General features: G+C 46.3%; 1 protein-coding gene across 1 annotated transcript; it reads left to right on the top strand.

The window, feature by feature from the left end:
* Window positions 1-22,295, top strand: LOC120674694 (myosin-17-like). Its single transcript, XM_039955832.1, has 39 exons — window positions 1-413; window positions 8,282-8,410; window positions 8,910-9,053; window positions 9,146-9,291; window positions 9,398-9,554; window positions 9,665-9,723; window positions 9,811-9,970; window positions 10,090-10,239; window positions 10,321-10,457; window positions 10,550-10,696; window positions 10,789-10,890; window positions 10,978-11,035; window positions 11,119-11,220; window positions 11,486-11,520; window positions 11,658-11,784; window positions 11,868-12,038; window positions 16,103-16,234; window positions 16,303-16,412; window positions 16,523-16,583; window positions 17,058-17,235; window positions 17,385-17,590; window positions 17,717-17,836; window positions 17,924-18,022; window positions 18,098-18,319; window positions 18,571-18,710; window positions 18,844-18,958; window positions 19,047-19,100; window positions 19,207-19,287; window positions 19,410-19,580; window positions 20,010-20,162; window positions 20,255-20,461; window positions 20,546-20,686; window positions 20,768-20,838; window positions 20,920-21,019; window positions 21,097-21,153; window positions 21,235-21,291; window positions 21,391-21,471; window positions 21,574-21,656; window positions 21,746-22,295. The coding sequence occupies exons 1-39, from the start codon at window positions 411-413 to the stop codon at window positions 21,867-21,869; spliced, it is 4,590 nt and encodes a 1,529-aa protein (XP_039811766.1). The 5' UTR covers window positions 1-410; the 3' UTR covers window positions 21,870-22,295.
* Window positions 22,296-22,706: the final 411 nt, after the last annotated feature.

The following is a 22,706-nucleotide window of genomic DNA, read 5'->3' as shown; positions in this document are numbered from 1 at the left end:
GCATTTCAGGCAGCAGAATTCCTCGATTCTTTCAAACCGCAAGAAAACCGAGCAGCAACGTAATTCCCGTTTCTGCCCTCCGCCGTCTCCCCTCCCCTTCCCCTCCCCAACTCGCCGTCGCCGCGCGCGCACGCACGGAACCGCCGTGCTATCATCGCCGGCGGCAACCACCACGTGCGGGGTGGAATCAATCTTGAAGCAACCTCGCGGAAGAGAAAGGAAAAAAGAAAAGAGAGAAATAGGAGGACCGCGAGAAGCAACAGCAAGCAGGAGCGTGGGGGGTAGGTGGGAAACGGAGCAGAGGTAGCCCAATTCGCCGCCTCGCCGGCCGCTGACCTCGCCGCCGGCGGGGTCCCCTCTGCCGGAGCCGACGGATCCCTGCCCCTCTCTGATCCGAGCCTGATCAGCCCATGGTACTGTTCCAGATCCTTTGCTTGTTCTGCCCTTTGCTTTCCCAACGATTGCTGCTAACTTGTGTGCTGGGCGCGTTTCGCTTCGTATGGCTGCGGATCGCATCATGTTTTGCTGGGTTTTGCTGCTCTGGATTGGTTATCATGGCTTAATTGAGCTGCGTGGGCTGCTTGCGCATTTGGAAGCCTTAGTCAATAGCAAAATTATCAACCCTAGTCTTATAAGATTTTTTTTATACAGCATGCTTCTGCTAGCAGTAGAGAGTTGTTACAACTTTGGAGGAGCTTTGCTGCTATTTTTGGAGTTAGCTTACTTGCTGTGCATGCCTCTTAAAGAGGACCCTTTTTTTATGTGGAGTTTAGATAGGTAGCGGGGTTGAATAATGAATTGCTTCTACCACATTCACGCAGCAGTATTGTTATCCTTACTTCACTCTTATCTCTATAGGTGAAAGCGTCACGCCTGCTGCGTCTCCTGAAAACTATGCTGATGATATAAGTCGTAGCTCTTATTTGCAGTTTAAGATTATTTAGCAGTGATGAGATGGGTACAGAATAGGATATAATAGGAAGACTACGTTCAGATTTCCCCTCTCTGTTTGAAGGTTTTCAGCTAAACAAACCTTAATTTTAGTTTAGATGGACCTTTGCCAAGATTACTAGCTGAGATGCTTGTGCTGGAAATGGAACTACACTATTCCATCGATGATTGATGCGTGTTTCTTGTCGGTTCTGTACGAAGTACCTTTTATATCAAGTAGGTGCCAAGGATTTGAACTCAATTGTTCCTTAATAAAGGGCTAACTAGAGTTGTTTGAGAAAACATTGATGTTTTGATGAGCAAGCCATAAGGATTAAATTAGTTATTGGTATTTTCATGAATAGTGTTGACTGTAGAAGAATAGAATTGGTGTAATGTTGTGGATGTATTGCATTGAGGCCTTGGCTGGTATATATAAGAGTACAAGACTTGGGGGGCAAGTCTCCCGGGATACATATGGTAGTCTACGATACGTATATCTACAACTACCAAATATACTCTAATACTCCCCCGCAGTCACAGCGGGAGCACCGCAAACGGTGAGACTGGAGGAAGCCGAAAGCAGGAGCCGCCAAGGCCATCTCGTGGACGACACCGGGTGAGTTCTTCACGATCTGTTGCTGCCGGACGACCTTCTACGACGGCGGCCGATCGATTCGATCGGCAGAGGTCATGGGCGACCTCCCCGGGGGCGCGCTAGGAGGCCGTCGAGGGGGCGCGCAGAAGGCGCGCCGTGGAGGACGACCGGCGACGCGAGGAAGGCAGGGGCGTGGGTGGCGGCAGCGGAAGGTTTAGTCTAGGATCTCAAACTCTAATCTCGTGATACCATGTAGAAGAATAGAATTGGTGTAATGTTGTGGATGTATTGCATTGAGGCCTCGGCCGGTATATATAAGAGTACAAGACTTGGGGGGCAAGGCTTTCCGGGATACATATGGCAGTCTACGATACGTATATCTACAACTACCAAATATACTCTAATATTGACACAAATTTTGTGAGCCATTATATTGTTGGTCCCTGCAATCAAGGGCCAGGTAAGCAACCTGGTCACCTTCCTCTCCCTCTCCTTAGCTCCAAGGTAGAAGAAGAGCTGAGCACTTCTGCACACACATATACTCTGCTGTCTGCTCTCTGCGCTGGCTGAGAGCTGAACACTAGAATGTGGCAAGAATGAACTGCCTTTTCTCATTGCATTGCATTCATATTTATACACCATTGCTACCTACTCTAAGGTGCTACCAGTTATGGCTAATAACTTCTATCACTATCTGAACATTAGTGGCCTAGAGCCATAAGTCAACAAAGGCTGCAAGTCAACAAAGGCTGCTAGCAAACTGCAGACTTCCTTGACCAAAATCAGAAAGGGACAGCTGCAGATTAAGTCTTACATTACTTCCCCTAATCCTGCTGCTAGCCCTGGACCTCATCCATGCCGATCATCTTCCTCAATTCCGAGAACCGAAGACGCCCGAGCGACTTGGTGAGGATGTCAGCGAGTTGCCGTCCGGTGTCGACGAACTCGATGACAAGGTGCCCCCCATCGACGCAGTCCCGAAGAAAATGGAACTTCACATCGATATGCTTGCTTCGGTCGTGAAAGACGGGGTTCTTTGCCAGCGCAATGGCCGGCTGGTTGTCCACCTTGAGTGCTGGCGGGCGAGCTTCAACGCCAGTGAGCTCACCCAACAGCCGGCGCAGCCAAACGACTTGGCACGCCACGGTGGCCGCTGCAATGTACTCCGATTCACAGGTTGACAGCGCCACCACCTTCTGCTTCAGTGACTGCCAAGCCACCGGTGCGGTTCCAAGGGAGACGAGCACACCTGTGGTGCTCTTCCGTCCATCCACATCTCCAGCCATGTCCGCATCGCTGAATGCCGTCAACTGAAGCCCGCCGTGCCTGGGGAAGACGACGCCCATGTCCAGAGAGCCCTGGACGTAGCGCAGCACCCGCTTGACCGCTGTCCAGTGGTCCTCCCGCGGGTCTTCGAGGAAACGGCTCACATACCCGACTGCGAACGTGATGTCCGGCCGCGTATGCGTCAGCCACCGCAGCCCGCCGACGATGCTCCGGTAACGTGTTGCGTCCACCCTCGCCGCCGTGCTGTTCTTCGACAGCTTGATCCGCTCCTCCATCGGTGTCGCCATGGGCTTGCAGCCCGTCATCCCGGCCTGCTCCAGCAGCTTGAGCGCATAGGCGCGCTGGCCCAGCGCGATGGAGTCCCTCCCCTGCTTTACCTCGATGCCGAGGTAGTAGGAGAGTGCGCCGAGATTGCTCATTTTGAAACGAGCCGCCATCTCGCATTTGAACGCTTCAATGTCCTGCGCCCGAGCTCCGGTGACGATCATGTCGTCCACGTACACGCCGACGATGAGCTCTTCCTTCCCCCGTCGTCGTGTGTACAGCGCATGCTCGGTGGCGCAGCGTGCGAACCCAAGCTCGCCCATGGTGGTGTCGAGCTTGGCGTTCCACGCCCTGGGAGCTTGGCGCAGCCCATAAAGAGCCTTCCGCAGCCGGAGCACCTTGTGCTCTGCCCCCGGCACCGCGAAGCCCGGCGCCTGCTTGACGTAGACCTTCTCCTCCAGGTCGCCGTTCAAGAACGCCGATTTGATGTCGAGGTGATGGACCTGCCAGTCCTTTGCCGCCGCAAGAGCTAGCAGCAACCGCACCGACTCCATCCGAGCCACCGGTGCGAACACCTCCTCGAAATCAATCCCTTCACGCTGCACAAAACCACGGGCAACGAGCCGAGCCTTGTGCTTGACAATGGCGCCGCGCTTGTCCCGCTTTACCTTGTAGACCCATTTCAGGCCAATCGGCCGGCATCCCGCCGGCGGATCGACCAGCTCCTAGGTGCGGTTGTCCTCCATTGACCGCATCTCCTCCATCATGGCCTTCCGCCAGTCCGCGTCACGCTCCGCAACCGCGAACGTGGCCGGCTCCTCCGCGCTCATGAGCATGAGCTCTGGATCGGTGAGACGCGAGGCCAGCCCCGGCAGCTCTGCATCACCGATTACGTCGTCCACTCGCCTGAATCGGAGCTCCTCTCCGTCGTGGTAGCCATCCACGAACTCCGAGTAGGAGGACGGGGGGGGGGGATGCGAACTCAGGGTCCGCCGCCGCTGTCGGGGTCCCCTGTTCTGGAAAAACAGGGGAGGCTGGGGACGATGAACTCGCCGCGCCAGGACTTGGCGGAACCTCCGCCGTGCCAGGACTTGGAGGCTCCACTGCCTCCGCTTCTGGCTCCTGCGCTGCCTCCTCTGTGCCACTCCGGCGCTCGATCACTAGCTGCTCGACGATGAATTCGCCCGTCAAGCCGCCGCCGGACCCCTCTGCTTCCCCTGCCGCGGGCGTGCTCCAACTCCATGCCGCCACCTCGTCGAAAATGACATCCCGGGACACCACCACCTTCCCCCGGGCTGGGTCGTAGAGCCGATAGGCCTTCGTCCCATCTTCATAGCCCAGGAACACCATCTTGGTGCTCCGATCTTCAAGCTTCCCAAGGCTTGGCTTGACGGTCTTCACGTGCCCGATGCAGCCGAACGTGCGTAGGTACGAGACGTTTGGCTTATGCCCATACCACACCTGATACGGCGTCATCCCCTTCAGGGCCTTGGTCGGTGAGCGGTTCAAGATGAACACTGCCGTGCTCACCGCCTCGCCCCAGAATTCCGCCGGCATCGCCTTCGCCTTCATCATCGAGCGTGCCATCCCAACGATGGTTTGATTTCGCCGCTCGACTACGCCATTCTGTTGTGGCGAATATGGTGCCGTCAGTTGACGCGCCACTCCCTCTCCTGCGCAGTAGCTGGCGAATTCCACTGCTGTGAACTCGCCGCCACGGTCGGTTCTGAGGACGCGCAGCCTCTTCCCGGAGTCCGCCTCTGCCCGCGCCTTGAAGCGCCTGATGGCCTCCGCCGCCTCATCTTTGCTCGTCAGGAGCTGCAGCCACATATACCGACTGCAGTCGTCCACGAGCAGGATGAAGTATCTCCGACCACCATGCGTCGTCGGCGTGATGGGCCCGCACAGGTCCCCGTGGACCAGCTGGAGCACCTCCTGCGCCCGGTACTTGGCCGCCTTTGGGAACGGCAGACGCCTCTGCTTCCCGGCCAAGCAGCTGTCGCAGAGCTCGTTGACGTGCTTGATCTGCGGCAGCCCGGTCACCATCTTGCCCAGGCGTCCAAGCGCCTCAAAGCTCAAGTGGCCGAACCTTCCATGCCACAGCCATGGTTCCTCCGTGCACGCCGCCGCGAGACACACCGGCTGCTCCACCTTCAAATCCAGGAGATAAAGCCGATTACGGGAACGTGTTACCTTGGCGAGAAGACGCCGTTCCCGGTCCCTGATGCTTAGTACTCCGGCCTTGATGAGCACCTCCGACCCGTGCTCATCCAGCTGCCCCAAGCTCACAATGTTTGAGCGCAGCTGGGGAATGTAATACACTTCCTGGAGTGCACGGTGCTCGCTGTTGCGGTACCTGAAGAGGACCGTGCCCTGCCCGCGGATGATGACCCGCGAGCCATCGCCGAACTTGACCGTCCCGGTCTTGCTTTCGTCGAGGTCAGAGAAGGCGGCCCTGCTCCCCGTCATGTGGTTGCTGGCCCCAGAGTCCAGGTACCACCTCTGCTCCAGCTCGTCGCCGACCGCACCCAGCAACACCCGCGCCTCTGGCTCGTCAAGGTTGACGGGCTGCGGCGCAGTCCTCTGCTCCGTGTCCGCCTCCTCTGCTTCGCCATCCTTCAGCGCGCAGTACTGCGCCATCAACAGCGCGTGGTCGTCGTCGCTCTCTTCTTGAGCTAGGTGGGCCTCCTTCCTTCTTCTCTTTCCGTTCCGGGCACTCCTTAGCCCAGTGCCCGATCTTGCCGCACTTGCGGCAGGCATCGGGGTCGAAGTTCTTCTTCTTCCCCTTCCCGCGCGGATTCCCGCGTGCCTTGTTGTCGCCGGCATACCCGCCGCGGCTTGAGGAGTTCTCCCCGGTCCGCCGCTTCATGCGCGCGTTCCACTCCTCCTCGGTGAGCAGCAACTTGCCGCTCTCCTGCCTCCGCTCCAGCGGCGCATCAGAACGCCCTTCGGCCAGGCGAAGTCGACCGACGACGTCCTCGAGCGAGACCTGATCCAGATCCAAGGTGGCCTCGATTGTAACCGCCATCTGGCTGTACTTGGCCGGGCACGCGCGGAGCAGCTTGCAGACGACGTCCTCCTCCAACTTCTTCCCCAGCGTTGCCAACTGGCTTGCCAACGACTGGAGTCGGAGCGCAAAGTCCTCCACAGCCTCACCGTGGCGGAACTTCAGGTCGTCGAAGTCCCTGCGCAGCTGCTGCGCCTTAGCCCTCTTGGCTCGATCCGAGCCAACTCGGAATGAAGCCAGCATGTCCCACGCCTCCTTCGCCGTCTTCTTGTTGCCGATGGCCTTGTGGAACTCTGGTGGCGTGGATGACAGCAGTGCGTCCATGGCCTGGACGTCTTCATCCTCTTCTTTGGTGCCGACTTCCACGGCCGTCCAGAGCTTGCACGCCTTGAGCCGCCACTCATCAGCACCACCCACTCGCCATAGTTGGTGCGAGTGAGCTGCGGCCAGTCCCGCGAGCTCGTCTCCCGCACCGTCCTGATCACAACCTCCGAGACATCCTTCCCCTTGTCGCCTGCACTGGACGCCGGGGAGTTTTCGCCAGCCATCGTTCAGCCGCTGGGCTAGAACGACACCGTACGGCTCTGATGCCACTTGTTGGTCCCTGCAATCAAGGGCCAGGTAAGCAACCTGGTCACCTTCCTCTCCCTCTCCTTAGCTCCAAGGTAGAAGAAGAGCTGAGCACTTCTGCACACACTTATACTCTGCTGTCTGCTCTCTGCGCTGGCTGAGAGCTGAACACTAGAATGTGGCAAGAATGAACTGCCTTTTCTCATTGCATTGCATTCATATTTATACACCATTGCTACCTACTCTAAGGTGCTACCAGTTATGGCTAATAACTTCTATCACTATCTGAACATTAGTGGCCTAGAGCCATAAGTCAACAAAGGCTGCTAGCAAACTGCAGACTTCCTTGACCAAAATCAGAAAGGGACAGCTGCAGATTAAGTCTTACATATATTATTTGAAAATTTTGATACCAGGAATCTTGTGATTTAAAGTTGCATTGCTCAAAATTTGTATAATCTTTTGGGTAGTAAACTGCATTTGTTCTATTCGTTTAGAGGATTGGAATCTTAATGATCACTCAAATTTATTGATGGACACTTTTGACTGTTAAATGCATGATTTCCTGAAGATTGTACCATGTAGTATGCTGCTTGTGTTTGTATCACTTACTTGATGTAAAGAGTACTTATCAACATTGAAGTACTTATTAATCCGCATACCGTCTTTGTATAATTACAATAGAGAAAACAGAGTATTTGGGGCCTTCTAAGTTATAACACAACCTTGTATTGTACTGAAAATTGCACTGCTTTGATATGCTTGGGCTGTGGGCCTAAACACTGTGCTAGCTGTAAGCCTGTAACTTCTCGCTACTGATCTTCAGAATTTGGTTAAGTGATGAGGTACATAATTGATGCATAAAGTGGAAACACAAATTTCCATTTGTACTTTTGTGCATGGCAGGGGACTGTATTGCATAAGTAGGGTTTAAATGAATCATCAGAAAAGAACTACAGATTTTATTTTTTACCACTATGAAAGAAAACATCTAGCCTCCTCAATATGTTTGGGGATAAAGAAAGCAATTTTTTCATGAAATTTAATTGCATCCCACAATTTCTTTTGTTAGGTGTAGCACAAATTTTTGTTGGTAGTAAGTCTGTTATGTTTGTTTGCCAGATGTCACAGGGGTTGTTGTGTGCCTATCCCTTTGCTTACGTTGTTGTTGTTATGAATAGCACTTGTATTCATCGTGAGGGCTCTCTAGGCCCGAATATATACATGTACAGGTATTAGGAAATATGCACAAAACCCCTTATACAATGGGGAAACTACAAGAGATACATATACATCTAACAGTTGTAATTTCATTCCCCTGCAAGCTGGATTCTCTATCTTCCTCTATTCCCCTCTGAGTGATGCTTTCAAACAAAGTTGGTCTCTCCTTTGGTCCAAATCCTAGCTTCTGGGCTTTGAAGCCTGGTGATGGATATAATATATTCACAGGGTTCAGAGCCTAACTCAGTGTGCCATTAGAATACTGTTTCTTTCATTATTTAAATCACAGCATTGCACACTCATATCATGGAAAACATCTATAACAATGCTTTAACCATTAAGTTGTTCCTTAACTCTGTTTTTTTCTTGACATCTCTTTGATTATTTCACCATTTGTTTCACAGGGAACTCCAGTTAACATCATCGTTGGTTCTCATGTTTGGGTAGAAGACCCAACTCTAGCTTGGATAGATGGGGAGGTTGTTAGCATAAAAAACAATGAAGTACATGTGCAAACATCAAATGGGAAAAAGGTACCATTTACTTTTTCTTCTCATGCTTTCTGCATAAGATCTACATCTTCCTCTTGCTATGACAAATTCAAATTATGTTGGTTTTTTTTTTGTATCTGGCATTTCCTTAGGAATATGGGTACTTCTAAAAAGGAAATTTACAGATCTGTTCCAATATTTTGTACTACCTCCGTCCCAGAATATAGCTATTTTTAGGTTTTCTCTGAGTCAAATCTTTTAACTTTGACCGTAGATGGTAAAAAAACTATAAAGATTGACAACGTAAAAGTGATATCAATTTATTCATAATGAAACCAATTATCACAACATGTAACATTTTCTGTTTAAAAGTAATTATTTTTTAAGATATTATTGGTCAAAGATGAAGATGTTTGACTTTGACAAGTCAAAAGGTTATTATATTTTGGGACGGAGGTTTCTTCTGGACTCAAGATGTAGGCTGAATCTTTTTGACAGAAAGTGGATTCTGAATTTCATCGCACTTAATGCTTTTTCACAGGTTACCATAGACAGATCAAAAGTTTTTCCCAAGGATATGGAAGCTCCACCTGGAGGAGTTGATGATATGACAAGACTGTCATACTTACATGAACCTGGTGTTCTTCAGAATCTTGCTACCCGCTATGAACTGAATGAAATATATGTGAGCTCCTTACCATCTTTGCCTAAAATCTTACACCAAAGAAATTGCATAAGTTGCTCATGAAGTCATGATAACAATTCTGTTGCACTCAGACTTACACAGGCAGCATTTTGATTGCTGTAAATCCATTTCAAAGATTGCCACATCTTTATGATACCCACATGATGGAACAATACAAGGGTGCAGATTTTGGGGAATTGAGTCCCCATGTCTTTGCTATTGCGGATGTTGCTTACAGGTGAATTATTCTTGTGTAAATATTTATATATATGGCGATATGGCATTCATCGACTAATTTACATGACTGCACTACTCTGATGCAACCTGTCAATGTGAGAAACCAGGGCAATGATAAATGAAGGGAAAAGCAACTCTATATTGGTCAGTGGTGAAAGTGGTGCTGGAAAGACTGAGACAACAAAGATGCTTATGAGATATCTAGCACACTTAGGTGGGCGATCTGGAGTAGAAGGACGTACAGTAGAACAACAAGTCCTAGAGGCAAGGCCGTTTAACCTTTTTCATTTATCTCCTTGCTATGTGTATCTTTTAAATCGAAAATATTTGTTTTGGTTGTCAGTCTTATTGTGTTATACCATACACAATTTCAGTCCAATCCAGTTCTTGAAGCTTTTGGTAACGCAAAAACTGTGCGAAACAACAACTCAAGGTGAGTCTTTTTCTATCTCTATTTCTCCCGTTTTGGATATTATCAAATGGTTGTTTGATGTTGACATTTGTATAATTTCTGGTAAAGTCGCTTTGGCAAGTTTGTTGAGATCCAATTTGACAAGACTGGACGGATCTCAGGAGCTGCTATCAGAACTTACTTGCTGGAAAGATCACGTGTGTGCCAAATTAATACCCCGGAAAGAAATTATCATTGCTTTTACTTCCTTTGTGCTGCACCACCTGAGGTACGTTTTCAGATTGACTTCCTATTACTATGTGGTTTTTGATAATTGATATTTTGGGCATGTAACTCAACATGGTTGAGAAGGCTTATTCCTTACGTTTTGATCTTTGTAATCTGCAGGACATTCAGAGGTATAAACTGTTTGATCCTAGATCCTTCCATTACCTCAACCAGTCAAGCTGTATCGAGGTGGACGGAATTAATGACGCCGAAGAATATTTAGCAACAAGAAGGGCCATGGACATAGTTGGAATTAATGAGGAAGAGCAGGTGTGTCTCTTGTTATTCTTGAGTTCCTATAATGTTAGTTTAAGGATTACCAACAACCATCATAATTCATTTATTTTACAGGAAGCTATATTCAGGGTTGTAGCAGCTGTACTTCACCTTGGAAATATAGATTTTGCCAAGGGAACAGAAATTGATTCATCTGTAATCAAGGATGATAAGTCCAGGTTCCACCTTAATACTGCAGCAGAACTTTTGAAGTGAGTGCAGGTTTCTCCTTACGTAGAATGCTTAATTTTCCTATATGTTCAGTGTGACCACAAAAAATGCTAAGCACTAAAGTTTCTTGCAGATGTGATTGCAAGAATTTGGAAAAAGCGCTGATAACTCGAGTAATAGTCACACCTGAAGAAATTATTACTAGAACACTTGATCCTGCTTCTGCAATTGCTAGCAGAGATGCATTAGCCAAAACGATATACTCCCGATTGTTCGATTGGTAATGATCCTTTTCCTCGCCTGTCTGAAAATTGCATGTAGATTCCAGTGATTGTATCCTGACATCTGTTATTACTGTGGTCTTATGCACAGGATTGTGGAAAAAATTAATGTCTCAATTGGACAGGACCCAAACTCAAAACAATTGATTGGTGTACTTGATATCTATGGTTTTGAGAGCTTCAAAGTTAACAGGTTACTGTTTTCTAACTCGTGAACTAGATACAAAAAACTGCATAATAGAAAATGTGCTAAATGGAGCTGTTGAATTGCTCTGAACAGTTTTGAACAGCTATGTATCAATTATACAAATGAAAAGCTGCAACAACATTTTAACCAGGTATGTACTGAATTTACTCTCAATGATAGCACTTTATTCTTGAGATTCCTGACCTTAAATAAACATTTGGCATTTGTATGCAGCATGTGTTCAAAATGGAACAAGAAGAGTATACCAGAGAAGAGATAAACTGGAGTTACATCGAATTTGTTGATAATCAAGATGTGCTAGACTTGATAGAGAAGGTACATGCATGGCACACAAAATGCACAAGTACCATAATGTAAATCTTATAGAGAGTATATATTACTAAAATGCAAGACTTGGGGTCTACAGGCTAAAAACTCATTTACGATACCTTTATTATTATTAAGATGAGCTAGAGTTTGGTGAAACAAATTTGGGTATTTGGTAATGGTCTAATGGAAACTCTGAAATTAAATATTTTAGTTTCAAATCTTGTTTTAGAACTGTGTATGACACTAATAACATGTATTCCTATGTTTTCAGAAAGGTGGATTGATTGCACTTCTGGATGAAGCATGGTATGCTTTGGGAATTCCTACTTGCAAGCAACATAGATTCCTTCAATTACTATGGCAACTGTTGTTGTTAGCTGTTTGAATTCTCTGTTATCTGACCGCTTGTAAATTGATTGCTTTCCCTAAAATTTTCTGTGCAGTATGTTTCCTAGATCAACACATGAGACATTTGCGCAGAAGCTATATACAACATTTAAGAATAACAAGCGGTTTGCCAAACCAAAACTTTCACGTACTGATTTTACAGTAGTCCATTATGCTGGTGACGTAAGTCTTCTTCATGATATGTAAATTCTTGTATAAAAAATGTGAGGATGTTATCGATTAGAAGTTTTTTGTGCCATACACAGGTGACATACCAGGCTGACCAATTCTTAGACAAGAACAAAGACTATGTAGTGGCTGAACATCAGGATCTGCTGAATGCTTCTTCATGCCCGTTTGTAGCTGGTTTATTCCCTCCACTCCCTCAGGAGACATCCAAGTCCTCGAAATTTTCATCCATTGGATCACGTTTCAAGGTGTGAAATTCTGTTTTACTTTGTTGCTTATTCGTACATCATACTTTATTTTGTTGCTTATGTATCAATAAAATAAGTTTCTTTAGCAGCTATCATTTCCAGCTTATCTGTATTCTTGGAAGTATCAGTCCATTCATAGAAGCTATATGCACCCCACTGCATTTTTTTTTTGCCCTTAGAAGAACATTTTGTGCCATTGTTGGAAGATGCTATCCATGTTGCTGTTACTTCAATCCATGCCTGGAGCTCTTTATTAGGCTTTGATCTATGCCATATTCCCTATTCAATGTTCCCCAATACATAAACAGTCGATACAGTTTTGACATTCCTAGCATGGCACCTGGTGACATTTTACGGCAGACAATTCAATAATCAATATTATTGTTAGCTACAGTTGAACAAATCCCAGGTGTGATTATAGTTTTTTTTTTGAACCTAAAGGCAGGAGCCTGCCGGGGTGTGCTTATAGTTGGGCTACTTCATATGGGCTCAAATCCAATTCAATTTCTTCTCTTCATTGTGGTTTCATCCTGTTTTTGATGGTGTTTATTCACGATGTAGGAGTGTACAGCAGTACGACACACCTGGTCAGCATGTTAAGCTACCTGGGCTGGATGCTGATCTGCATTTTTTTTTCAAGACTGAATGCACAAAGGATCATACTGGTCTGGGCTATATAGGATGGTTGGGCTCCTGCATGCTGCCTGAGCAGAAAGTTTAGCTTGGAGGGAATCTGGCATTGAATAGGAATTTATAACTTATATTGGGATTAGAACATAGGCTAATTCTTCGTTGCTTCATTCCAATATTTACAACTTCACAAAGTTCACATCATCGTCCCCTTTAATGGGTCAAAAAATCTGGATCTGGCCAACTTATCACTAACACTGTTAGTAACTTGTAGACTCTGCACTAACTCTCTTTAAATTAAAACTCTATCTTTGTTCTTTTTTTTCTAACAGTCCCTTCTTTGTCATATGTAATGCAACCATGCAAACACTTATAAGGTTGACATTTTAGACCTTATGTGTGCCATTGTGTTAGTATATTAGGGATATCTCTATATTAGGTAGATTAGGATTGTATCCGTATCCTACCAGATCTGTAGGAGAGGCTCCTTGCCCTCCAAGTCATGTACCCCTATATATTCAGCCCCAAGGCTCAGGCTAATACAATCCACAACACTACACCAATTCCATTCTCCTACATGGTATCACGAGATTAGGGTTTGGGATCCTAGGCTAAACCTTTCGCTGCCGCCACGCACGTCCCTGCCTTCCTCGCGCCGCCGGCCGTCTCCCACGGCGATCATCCAGGGCGTCCCCTCGACGGCCTCCTAGCGCGCCCCCGGGGAGGTCGTCCATGACCTCCGCCGGGGGCAGTGCCCTCCGTCACGGTGGATCGAGTTAATCCGCCCTTCAAGCGTCTAGCAGCAGCAGATCGGAAAGTACCTCATCATCCGCCATGGAGACGTCGACGACACCTTCGTACTGCGCTGTCGTGGTGGCAGTCACGGCCTCCAAGTGATGCTCGCGCTCTACCCCGTGCTGCCGTGGTGGCAGCAGGGGCTCGTGCGCGGCTCATCCACCTCGTCGCCGGCGGACTTCTTGGCTGCCACTCCGCTTCCACCCGCCCCGACGGGGTCCGCCGGCGCCCCTGGCGGGGAGCCGCGCACTCCAGCGGGATCCGCCACGGCTCCAGGCGGGGAGCCCGATCCGGCGGGATCCACTGCCGCCCCGGCGAGATCCGACGCCACAACCGGCAAGGAGCCGCCTGCCCGACGCCCTGACAGGATCCGCTCCGCCCGTCCAGGCGGAACCCCCTGCCCTCGGCGTGATCCGCCGGCGGGAGCCTTCCGTCGCCGCCAGTTAGAGCTCGCCGCTCGACCCGGCAAGACCCGCGGCTTCGCCCCTTTTTCCCATCCATGAGCACCGCCACCGCGTCACTCCCTCGCCTCTGTTTTTCCTTTTCTTGCTCGTGCTCTGCTTTTGGCCTTTGACCATGACCATGGTGGGCTGCGGGCAGAGAGGAAAGAGATGATAAGGGTTCCAGCTACGTGCACTCCAGAGGTACTACCAGAGAAGCTGCTGCATCAATTTTTCTTCTACCTGATCAGAGATCGGGATTGCGTCGCTCACCGCCTGTCGACCTCGCGCCTCTACCTCGACGTCGGCATCGACTTCACCGGCCTCCTCTTCCTCTCCGACCCTGCAGCATGGCGAGATGGCCGGCACCCTAGGGGGCGCTCGTTTGCGCCGCCGCCTACATCGCCGCCTCGTCCGCACGTCGACCTTCGCCGGCTCATCGTCGCCTTCATCGACTTCGCCCACCGTCGTCTCGCCTCACGCTACTCGGTCTGATCAGCCGATGTGTGTGATCCACCCGGCTCCCGCGACGTCCGTCCTCATCGAGCGCGCCCTTCACCGAGCATGGAGGGTTGTTGCTGCTTCGCCTCTTCAGGCAGCAGTGGCGTCACCCCGTGGTCTTCTCCGCCGTTGCTTCCTCACCGCCGCTGACCATGTCCCCGACCTCATCGTCGACTCGTCGCTGCGCGCTTCGCGCATGGTCTTCGTCAAGCTGTACCAGTTCTTCGCCGTCTCTTTCGAGCGCTGCCGCCGCGTCATCCGGATCATTCGGCCTTGTGCTGGAAAATCTGGGTTCCCCTCCTCGCTTCGTCTAGCACAACCACGTCGCCAGCGTCGCCATCTCATCCCTGACTACTTCGTCTACTCCAGCAACAGCAGGCGTTGGCATCTTCTACCTTGCCTTCTTCTGCGCCTGCAACCGCCATGGAGACCTTCTCTGCTGGTCCCTCTTGGCGACGGCGTCTGATTGTGCATCCTCACTTACACGTTCGGTATTGGCAACACCGGTGCGTGCCCATCGTCCCCGATGCGTTCCCGAGCCTGGCAAACTCGGGCATGTGTCGTCCGATGGCCTGACTGCATCGACTTCGGCATCGCTCCCTCTACGACTGCCTCAACGCGTCGCCATCTTCGTCTTCGGCGTCTTCTCCATTACGCCACCACCATGGCGCCTCCTCGTGCGCCTGCGGCTTCATGTGCGGCTACCTTGTCTTCGGCAACCTCGACATAGCTACGTCGACCACGGCTACCCTACGCACGACATCATCGACCATGGCTACTCGTCCTCAGCTCGGCTACCTCGACATCGGCACAAAGGGCTATCATCTGCTTGAGCAACCTTGTGGGTTTCCACTCCAGCCACAGCATCTGCAGCGCCCTGACCGTTGTGACTGCGGGGGGATGTCAGTTTACCGACTTCTCTCCAGTCTCACCGTCTGCGATGCTCCCGCTGTGACTGCGGGGGGATGTTAGAGTATATTAGGGATATCTCTATATTAGGTAGATTAGGATTGTATCCGTATCCTACCAGATCTGTAGGAGAGGCTCCTTGCCCTCCAAGTCATGTACCCCTATATATTCAGCCCCAAGGCTCAGGCTAATACAATCCACAACACTACACCAATTCTATTCTCCTACACATTGTATATTGAGCAAGTGTGGTCTCTACGAAAAGAATGTTTGAAGCGCATACAGTTTTACCTTGTGACATTGCGCCTGATATGCGAATAAAAAGATATAAATTGATAAAGCCTTTTTATGAATGCACCAGGGTGCAACTTAATGCATGTGTCTATATACTCCTTTTTGTACGCGTCTCTCTCTCTCTCTCTCTCTCTCTCTCTCTCTCTCACACACACACACACACACACACACACACACACACACACACACACACACACACACACACACTACAATAGCGTCTTTGGAAAGTCGTGCTACCTCCCAGATGGTGTATGGCAGTGATGGACATGGTTTCTCCTTGTGCTACTTAGTGATATAGTAGTGTGGTCAGACTTTAGCATTTCTTTATATGACTATAATTATTGCCTTATGCTTTTTGAATCTTTTTTTTTTGTTTTTACCCTCAGTACAAATGTTTGTTTTTTATGTACTGGTACATGAAAATGGGAAAGCAAATTTGTTAATGTTCTATCTGTTTGCTGTTGATAACTGACATTTTTCTTGTACCATTTTCAGCTGCAACTTCAATCTCTCATGGAAACATTGAGCTCTACTGAACCCCACTATATTAGATGCGTGAAGCCAAATAATCTCCTAAAGCCAGCCATTTTTGAGAATACAAATGTTATACAGCAACTACGATGTGGAGTAAGATTCTTAAACTCTGTTAGTATAATAGTTGCTAGATCAGTCGAACTAATTAAGACGTATCACAGGGTGTTCTTGAAGCTATCAGGATCAGCTGTGCTGGATACCCCACAAGAAAAACATTTTACGAATTTGTCAATCGTTTTGGTGTCCTTGCTCCTGAAGTTTTAGAAGGGAGGTAGGAAAATCACAGAGAAAGCAAAATGGAGTTTTCTGCCCTTCCAGCATTTACTTTTGAAATTCAATCTATTCATTTCCTTTTTCCCCCCTTTGTATTGGTGTGCTTAGCAATGATGATAAGATCGCGTGCCAGAAGATTTTGGAAAAAATGGGTCTGGAGAACTACCAGGTGACACATGGAAATGCAACTATGATCATACTACTGCTGACTTTCTCATGTCGTTTCATTTATCATTGGAACCTAATATAGTCATCTAATCACAAACGTAGGATTTTAGTGATCTGAACTAGATTTTTTCTTACCTGATTTTTTTACTCTTACAATTTTTCATGTCATCCTAAAATAGTCTAATCTAATATTGATATGTTTCTTAAATTGATCTTTACTGTTGTATCCATCCATGTCAACCTTTTCTTGCACCTTTGACAACAAAGAAAAGAAATCCTTGAGACTTGATAGCTGCTTCTGTCTTTTAGAAATGGATTTGCTTTTCAGGCAAATGCCTATGCTCTAGATTTCAGGCTTGCATTGTTATGTTTGTGAAACATATGTACGAATTTCTGTCCTTCATATATGTACTTTCGTTGGTGCTACCCTTGGTTCATAGTTCTTAGCTTGTATCTTGCTATTTTTTTTTTTCAGATTGGAAAAACAAAGGTGTTTCTGAGAGCTGGACAGATGGCTGATTTGGATGCACGTAGAGCTGAAGTATTAGGAAGAGCAGCAAGAATCATACAGAGACAAATATGTACATATATTGCAAAGAAACAGTTTGTTGAGCTTAAAAAATCAGCAACACAGCTGCAATCTTTTGTCAGAGGTACCAATATCCTCTCTTTATGTAAAATGTTAGACAGAAGCAATGCTGTTGATTTTCTTTTCTCAAGTATATTATAATGTTGAATCCATGTGGGTTTTTATGGCATTTACCTACTTAACACACCTATCTTTTTTCCTCTTGCAATCCAGGAACGTTGGCTCGCAAGCTGTATGAGTGCATGAGGCGGGAAGCAGCAGCAGTGAAAATACAAAAGAATATGCGTCGCCACAAAGCACGAGAGTCTTATTTACAACTACAAGCAGCTGCAATCACACTGCAGACAGGCTTAAGGGCAATGTCTGCTCGGAAAGAATTCAGATTCAGAAAGGAAACAAAAGCAGCTGTCCACATCCAAGTACGAGATTTTCAATTAAGTTGTTATTCAAATTTCAGAATTTCTACACTATTTGTTTCCTTGTTCAATTACCCTTATTTCATTCGTTTAATGATTATTTAATTCACATGATATTTTGAAACACAGGCTCGATGGCGCTGCCACCGAGACTACTCACATTACAAGAATCTGCAAGGTGCTGCTCTTACTTACCAGTGTGCGTGGAGACAAAGGCTTGCGAGAAGAGAGCTCAGAAAGCTCAAGATGGTATTTACATCTCTTATCCTCTGCAGTCCTTCAACTTTCTATACTATGGCACAAAACATCATCTCTGTGTACCATGACAATCTGCAGGCCGCAAGAGAAACAGGGGCCCTTAAAGAGGCCAAGGATAAACTTGAGAAGCGTGTTGAAGAACTAACCTGGCGCTTAGGATTGGAGAAGCGATTAAGGGTAATTTCGCTTCTTATCACGATACTACTTGAAATTTGGTAATTGTGGGCCTGTTCTAATGTTGTTAACTTGCAGACTGACCTTGAGGAAGCAAAAGCCCAGGAAATTGCTAAGCTGCAAGAAACACTGCATGACATGCAGCTTCAAGTTGAAGAAGCAAAGGCCATGGTTGTTAAGGAAAGAGAAGCTGCAAGAAAGGCAATTGAAGAAGCACCTCCAGTAGTCAAAGAGACTCCTGTCCTAGTCGAAGACACTGAAAAGATTAACTCACTGACGGCCGAAGTTGAACAGCTAAAGGTATGGTGGCAGCTGATCTTCATTGGGACATTTTCATTGACAACTACAGTACCATATACATTCCTTTGGATCTCACTTGCTGCTTATGATATGAATAAAAGTATAAAATGTTGTTAATCATTTCTGTTTCACAGTTTGTGAAATGTTCAGATAAGATATGATTGGACAAAAGGATGCTTTGTGCTTGGAATCTGAAAGCATGTGCTTGTTGCATGATCTAGTTGAAGTTATACCTTTTTTAATGATTGCAGGCTTTGCTGCAAACTGAAAGGCAAGCAACAGAAGCTGCAAAAAGAGAACATGCTGAATCTGAACGGAGAAATGATGAACTAATTAAGAAGTTTGAGGGTGCAGAGAAAAAGATTGAGCAACTTCAGGACACTGTCCAGAGGTATAGTCTAAATAAGGTTCCAGAATATCATTGATTGGTCTCACTTTCACTTCACCTATCTAATATTTTGATTCGTTGCACTGTTTTTTGTTAAGATTAAATGCCTAATATATTTTCGTTCAAATAAAACCAGGCTGGAGGAGAAAGCGACCAACATGGAATCTGAGAACAAAGTGCTCCGCCAACAGGCTGTTGCAATTTCTCCTACAGCAAAGTCATTAGCTGCATATCCTAAGTCTCCTTTCCAGGTATCCTTGGTTCCGCTTACTACAGGCATTTTGTACATTCATACTTTTTTTTCGTTGAAGTGACTTAATATTAATCCAACTTTGTTAGCTGAAAGCTCCGGAGAATGGGAATGCTCTAAATGGAGAAGTGAAGTCATCACCAGTAAGTGAAAAGAACAATGTCAAAAACACTTGACATAAAATTCTGGAGTAACTGATATTAGGTGATGTCGTGATGACTGTTTTTATATCTTGAAATCTTTACATAGGATGTCACCCCTATCTCACTAAACCCCAAGGAGCTTGAAGCTGAAGAGAAGCCACAAAAATCACTTAACGAGAAGCAGCAGGTTTGTTTTTGTTGACTACTTTATTCATTACACCTTTATGCCATAAAATAATGCACTAGCTTTGGTTTGAGCGTTATAACAGTTGTGATTTCATTTCATCATATATGAATTTTGTGCTCCAGGAAAATCAAGACCTGCTGATCAAGTGTGTGTCACAAGATCTGGGATTCTCCAGTGGCAAACCTATTGCAGCTTGCCTTATCTACAGGTGTCTTCTACACTGGAGATCATTTGAAGTTGAAAGGACTGGTGTTTTCGACCGTATTATTCAAACAATTGGCTCTGCTATTGAGGTAATGAGCTGTGCTTGTTTGTTTGACTTTACTCCCTTTTATTCATAGAACTACACTTTACAATTTGTTTGCCTAGTATATTTGACTACGAACTGGTGTATATTATGCTTCTATTGTACAACTGGAAAGAAACAATGTGATTGCAGCTGCAGCATATATTAAAAAAATTCTGGATACTGTCAGTGTTTTTGGTATAATAGTTAAGGGTAGTTTAGTCTTTTCCTATTCTAGGGTTTGGGTGCTCTCATGTACTATATATATCCCCATTGGGGCTGGTCAATACAATCTAACATTTCAGCCTCCATTCATTCGTAACATGCTATCAGAGCTCTAGGTTTCAGTCAGAACATAAGTACAAAAGGTTCATTCTTTTTAGTCGATATTTGTGGTGTTGCTATATAATTAAGTTCAAATTCTCTCTCTCAAAAGTCCCAGGACAACAATGACAAGTTGGCATATTGGCTCTCGAATTCATCTACACTACTGCTGCTGCTGCAACGAACACTGAAAACAACTGGAGCAGCTGGACTGACTCCTCAAAGACGTAGGTCATCTGCTGCGTCTTTTGGGAGGGTGTTTTCGGTAATCCATTTTTCTTCACACTGGTATTATTACTTGCCATTCTGGTTTTCTAGTGAGAAAAACACTGAATTCACTGTTTCTAAAATATAAAGGGGATGCGAGCCTCACCACAAAGCGCGGGGCGTGCTTTTCTGGGAAGTCGGTTGATTGGAGGGCTAGGTGATCTTCGTCAAGTTGAAGCCAAGTATCCTGCCCTGCTTTTCAAGCAGCAGCTCACAGCTTTCCTTGAGAAGATCTATGGAATGATAAGAGACAACTTGAAAAAGGAGATATCTCCTTTGCTTGGTCTTTGCATCCAGGTATAAATCACTGTTTCTTTATTCTCCGTTATTTCAGGAGTAAACCTCATGTTTTATTTTTTTTCTCGGTTCTTAATTTTTCAGGCACCAAGAACATCTCGTGCTAGTCTAATTAAAGGATCACGATCTCAAGCAAATGCCTTAGCTCAGCAAACTCTGATTGCCCATTGGCAGAGCATTGTGAAGATATTGACAAATTACTTGAATGTTTTGAAAGCCAATTTTGTATGTCACCTAAAAATAACTTCACATTCTACCTTTTAAAGTAAAAATATGCATTGACCTGACTTACATTGATATTAACAGGTCCCTTCATTCTTAATCAGCAAAGTGTTCACACAAATCTTTTCATTCATTAACGTCCAGTTGTTTAATAGGTAAGATTTCAATCGTTGCTCTACCTGTGGTACATTAGGTTCTCCTTCCGTTTGGGTTTTAAGAAACTCCTTGTATTGTAGTCTGCTTCTTCGACGGGAGTGCTGTTCGTTTAGCAATGGAGAATATGTGAAAGCTGGGTTGGCAGAACTAGAACAGTGGTGCATTTATGCAACTGAAGAGGTGCGATCTTTCTAACTTTTTTTTCAAAATTATGGACAATATTTAGTTTATATGCTAATATCATGTTGCACAAACAGTATGCAGGTTCCTCTTGGGAAGAATTAAAACATATTAGGCAGGCTGTTGGATTCCTTGTATGTATTCTATGCAGTTTGGATGTTTTATTTGCAACTTTCTGAAGTTCAAATCAGATATTCTAACCATTTATATTACAGGTAATTCACCAAAAGCCAAAGAAAACATTGAAAGAAATTACCAACGATTTGTGCCCTGTAAGTGATCTTGTAAACTTACTTGACTCTTGCTACACAGCTGCATTTGTTGGTTATGATTTATCCCTTACGGCTTGTCACCTGTTTCACCAATTTCAGGTCCTTAGCATACAACAACTGTATAGAATCAGTACAATGTATTGGGATGATAAGTATGGTACCCACACTGTTTCTTCAGATGTAAGCTTCTTCTACTTGACTTAGTACTCAGCTCAAACTCCTTGTGTGATTGTGTATATGGTGCTATTTTGTTTCTGATGTTATCATACAAAATGATTGTAGGTCATCTCAAATTTGAGAGTAATGATGACGGAAGATTCTAATAATTCAGTGAGCAGCTCTTTCTTGTTGGATGATGATTCGAGGTTATTTCCTTATTCCCATGCTGATATCTAGTTGACTAAGTTTACTTGAAACTTGCCATCTAACAGTGTACAGTGTACTCCTATCGCAGCATCCCATTTTCAGTGGATGACATCTCAAAATCGATGACAGAAATCGAGGTAACAGAAGTCGATATGCCACCTTTGATCCGGGAGAACTCTGGATTTACCTTCCTACACCAAAGAAAGGATTAACTGGGTGGTCCTTCCATCTGCAAGTCTCTTCATTCTGTCGTCCACACAACCTGTGCATAACTCATGTACATACATATACGCATGCCTTTTGCTCTCTGGTCAGGGTAATTGTTAGATGTATTTGTTGCCTTTCATTAATTAGGTCTTTGGTTTGATTGATTGGTTCTTTCTTCAATCTTCTCTCCATATTTTTTGGGGGGAAAGGTTCTCAATTCGTATTATATTGTAGTGAAGGGGTCGGATGCCCCTAGTCAGGTCCCAGAGCTGCTATTGGAAAAGCTCGGGGGTCCTCCAGCGTCTGGAAAAGGTTTTCCACAGCTACGAGTCAGTCGTTTAGTCGTCGTTCACATGGATTGTTACCATATTGTAAATTGCAAAGATGAAAATAGTTGGAAGAAAATTACAATGACAGCAAAGTTTCTGGTGTGACCGTTTTGAAATGCACTGATGTTCTTGAATTCGGATATCCTGGTGGAGGATGGGTGTTTCTTTCATCCGTGTCGGAGAGAAAAGGATGCATGGAAAGGCTGCTTCATCTTAATATTGACATAGAAAGATCTAACCATTATTCACATGAAAATGTGCCTGAGATAAATTCATAATCTCAAAGGTGAAGGTACCTTACTTTTCACCGCGGGAGGAGGAATTTCCGATGGGATGGTGATTTCGAACCGATGCATTCAAAAGCAAGTGGATCTCTCTTCACGAACGGCAGGGGAGCGGGGGTTTTTTTTTTGAGATGGAGAAAGGCTGTCTTGGTTCAGACATGAGATGTGTGGCTGCCCGCAGCGGTAGGCATATCGTTGCTGGCAGCAATTGAGCAGAATCGAAGTCGCT

The sequence above is a fragment of the Panicum virgatum genome, chromosome 5N (assembly GCF_016808335.1).
Source record: "Panicum virgatum strain AP13 chromosome 5N, P.virgatum_v5, whole genome shotgun sequence".
NCBI lineage: Eukaryota > Viridiplantae > Streptophyta > Magnoliopsida > Poales > Poaceae > Panicum > Panicum virgatum.
This window is presented reverse-complemented; position numbering and strand designations above follow the sequence as displayed.

Coding starts and splice junctions, on each gene's coding strand:
- LOC120674694 (XM_039955832.1), top strand. Junction 9,292..9,397: donor ATTGCGGATGTTGCTTACAG/GTGAATTATTCT, acceptor GTGAGAAACCAG/GGCAATGATAAATGAAGGGA. Junction 9,971..10,089: donor TTTGTGCTGCACCACCTGAG/GTACGTTTTCAG, acceptor TGTAATCTGCAG/GACATTCAGAGGTATAAACT.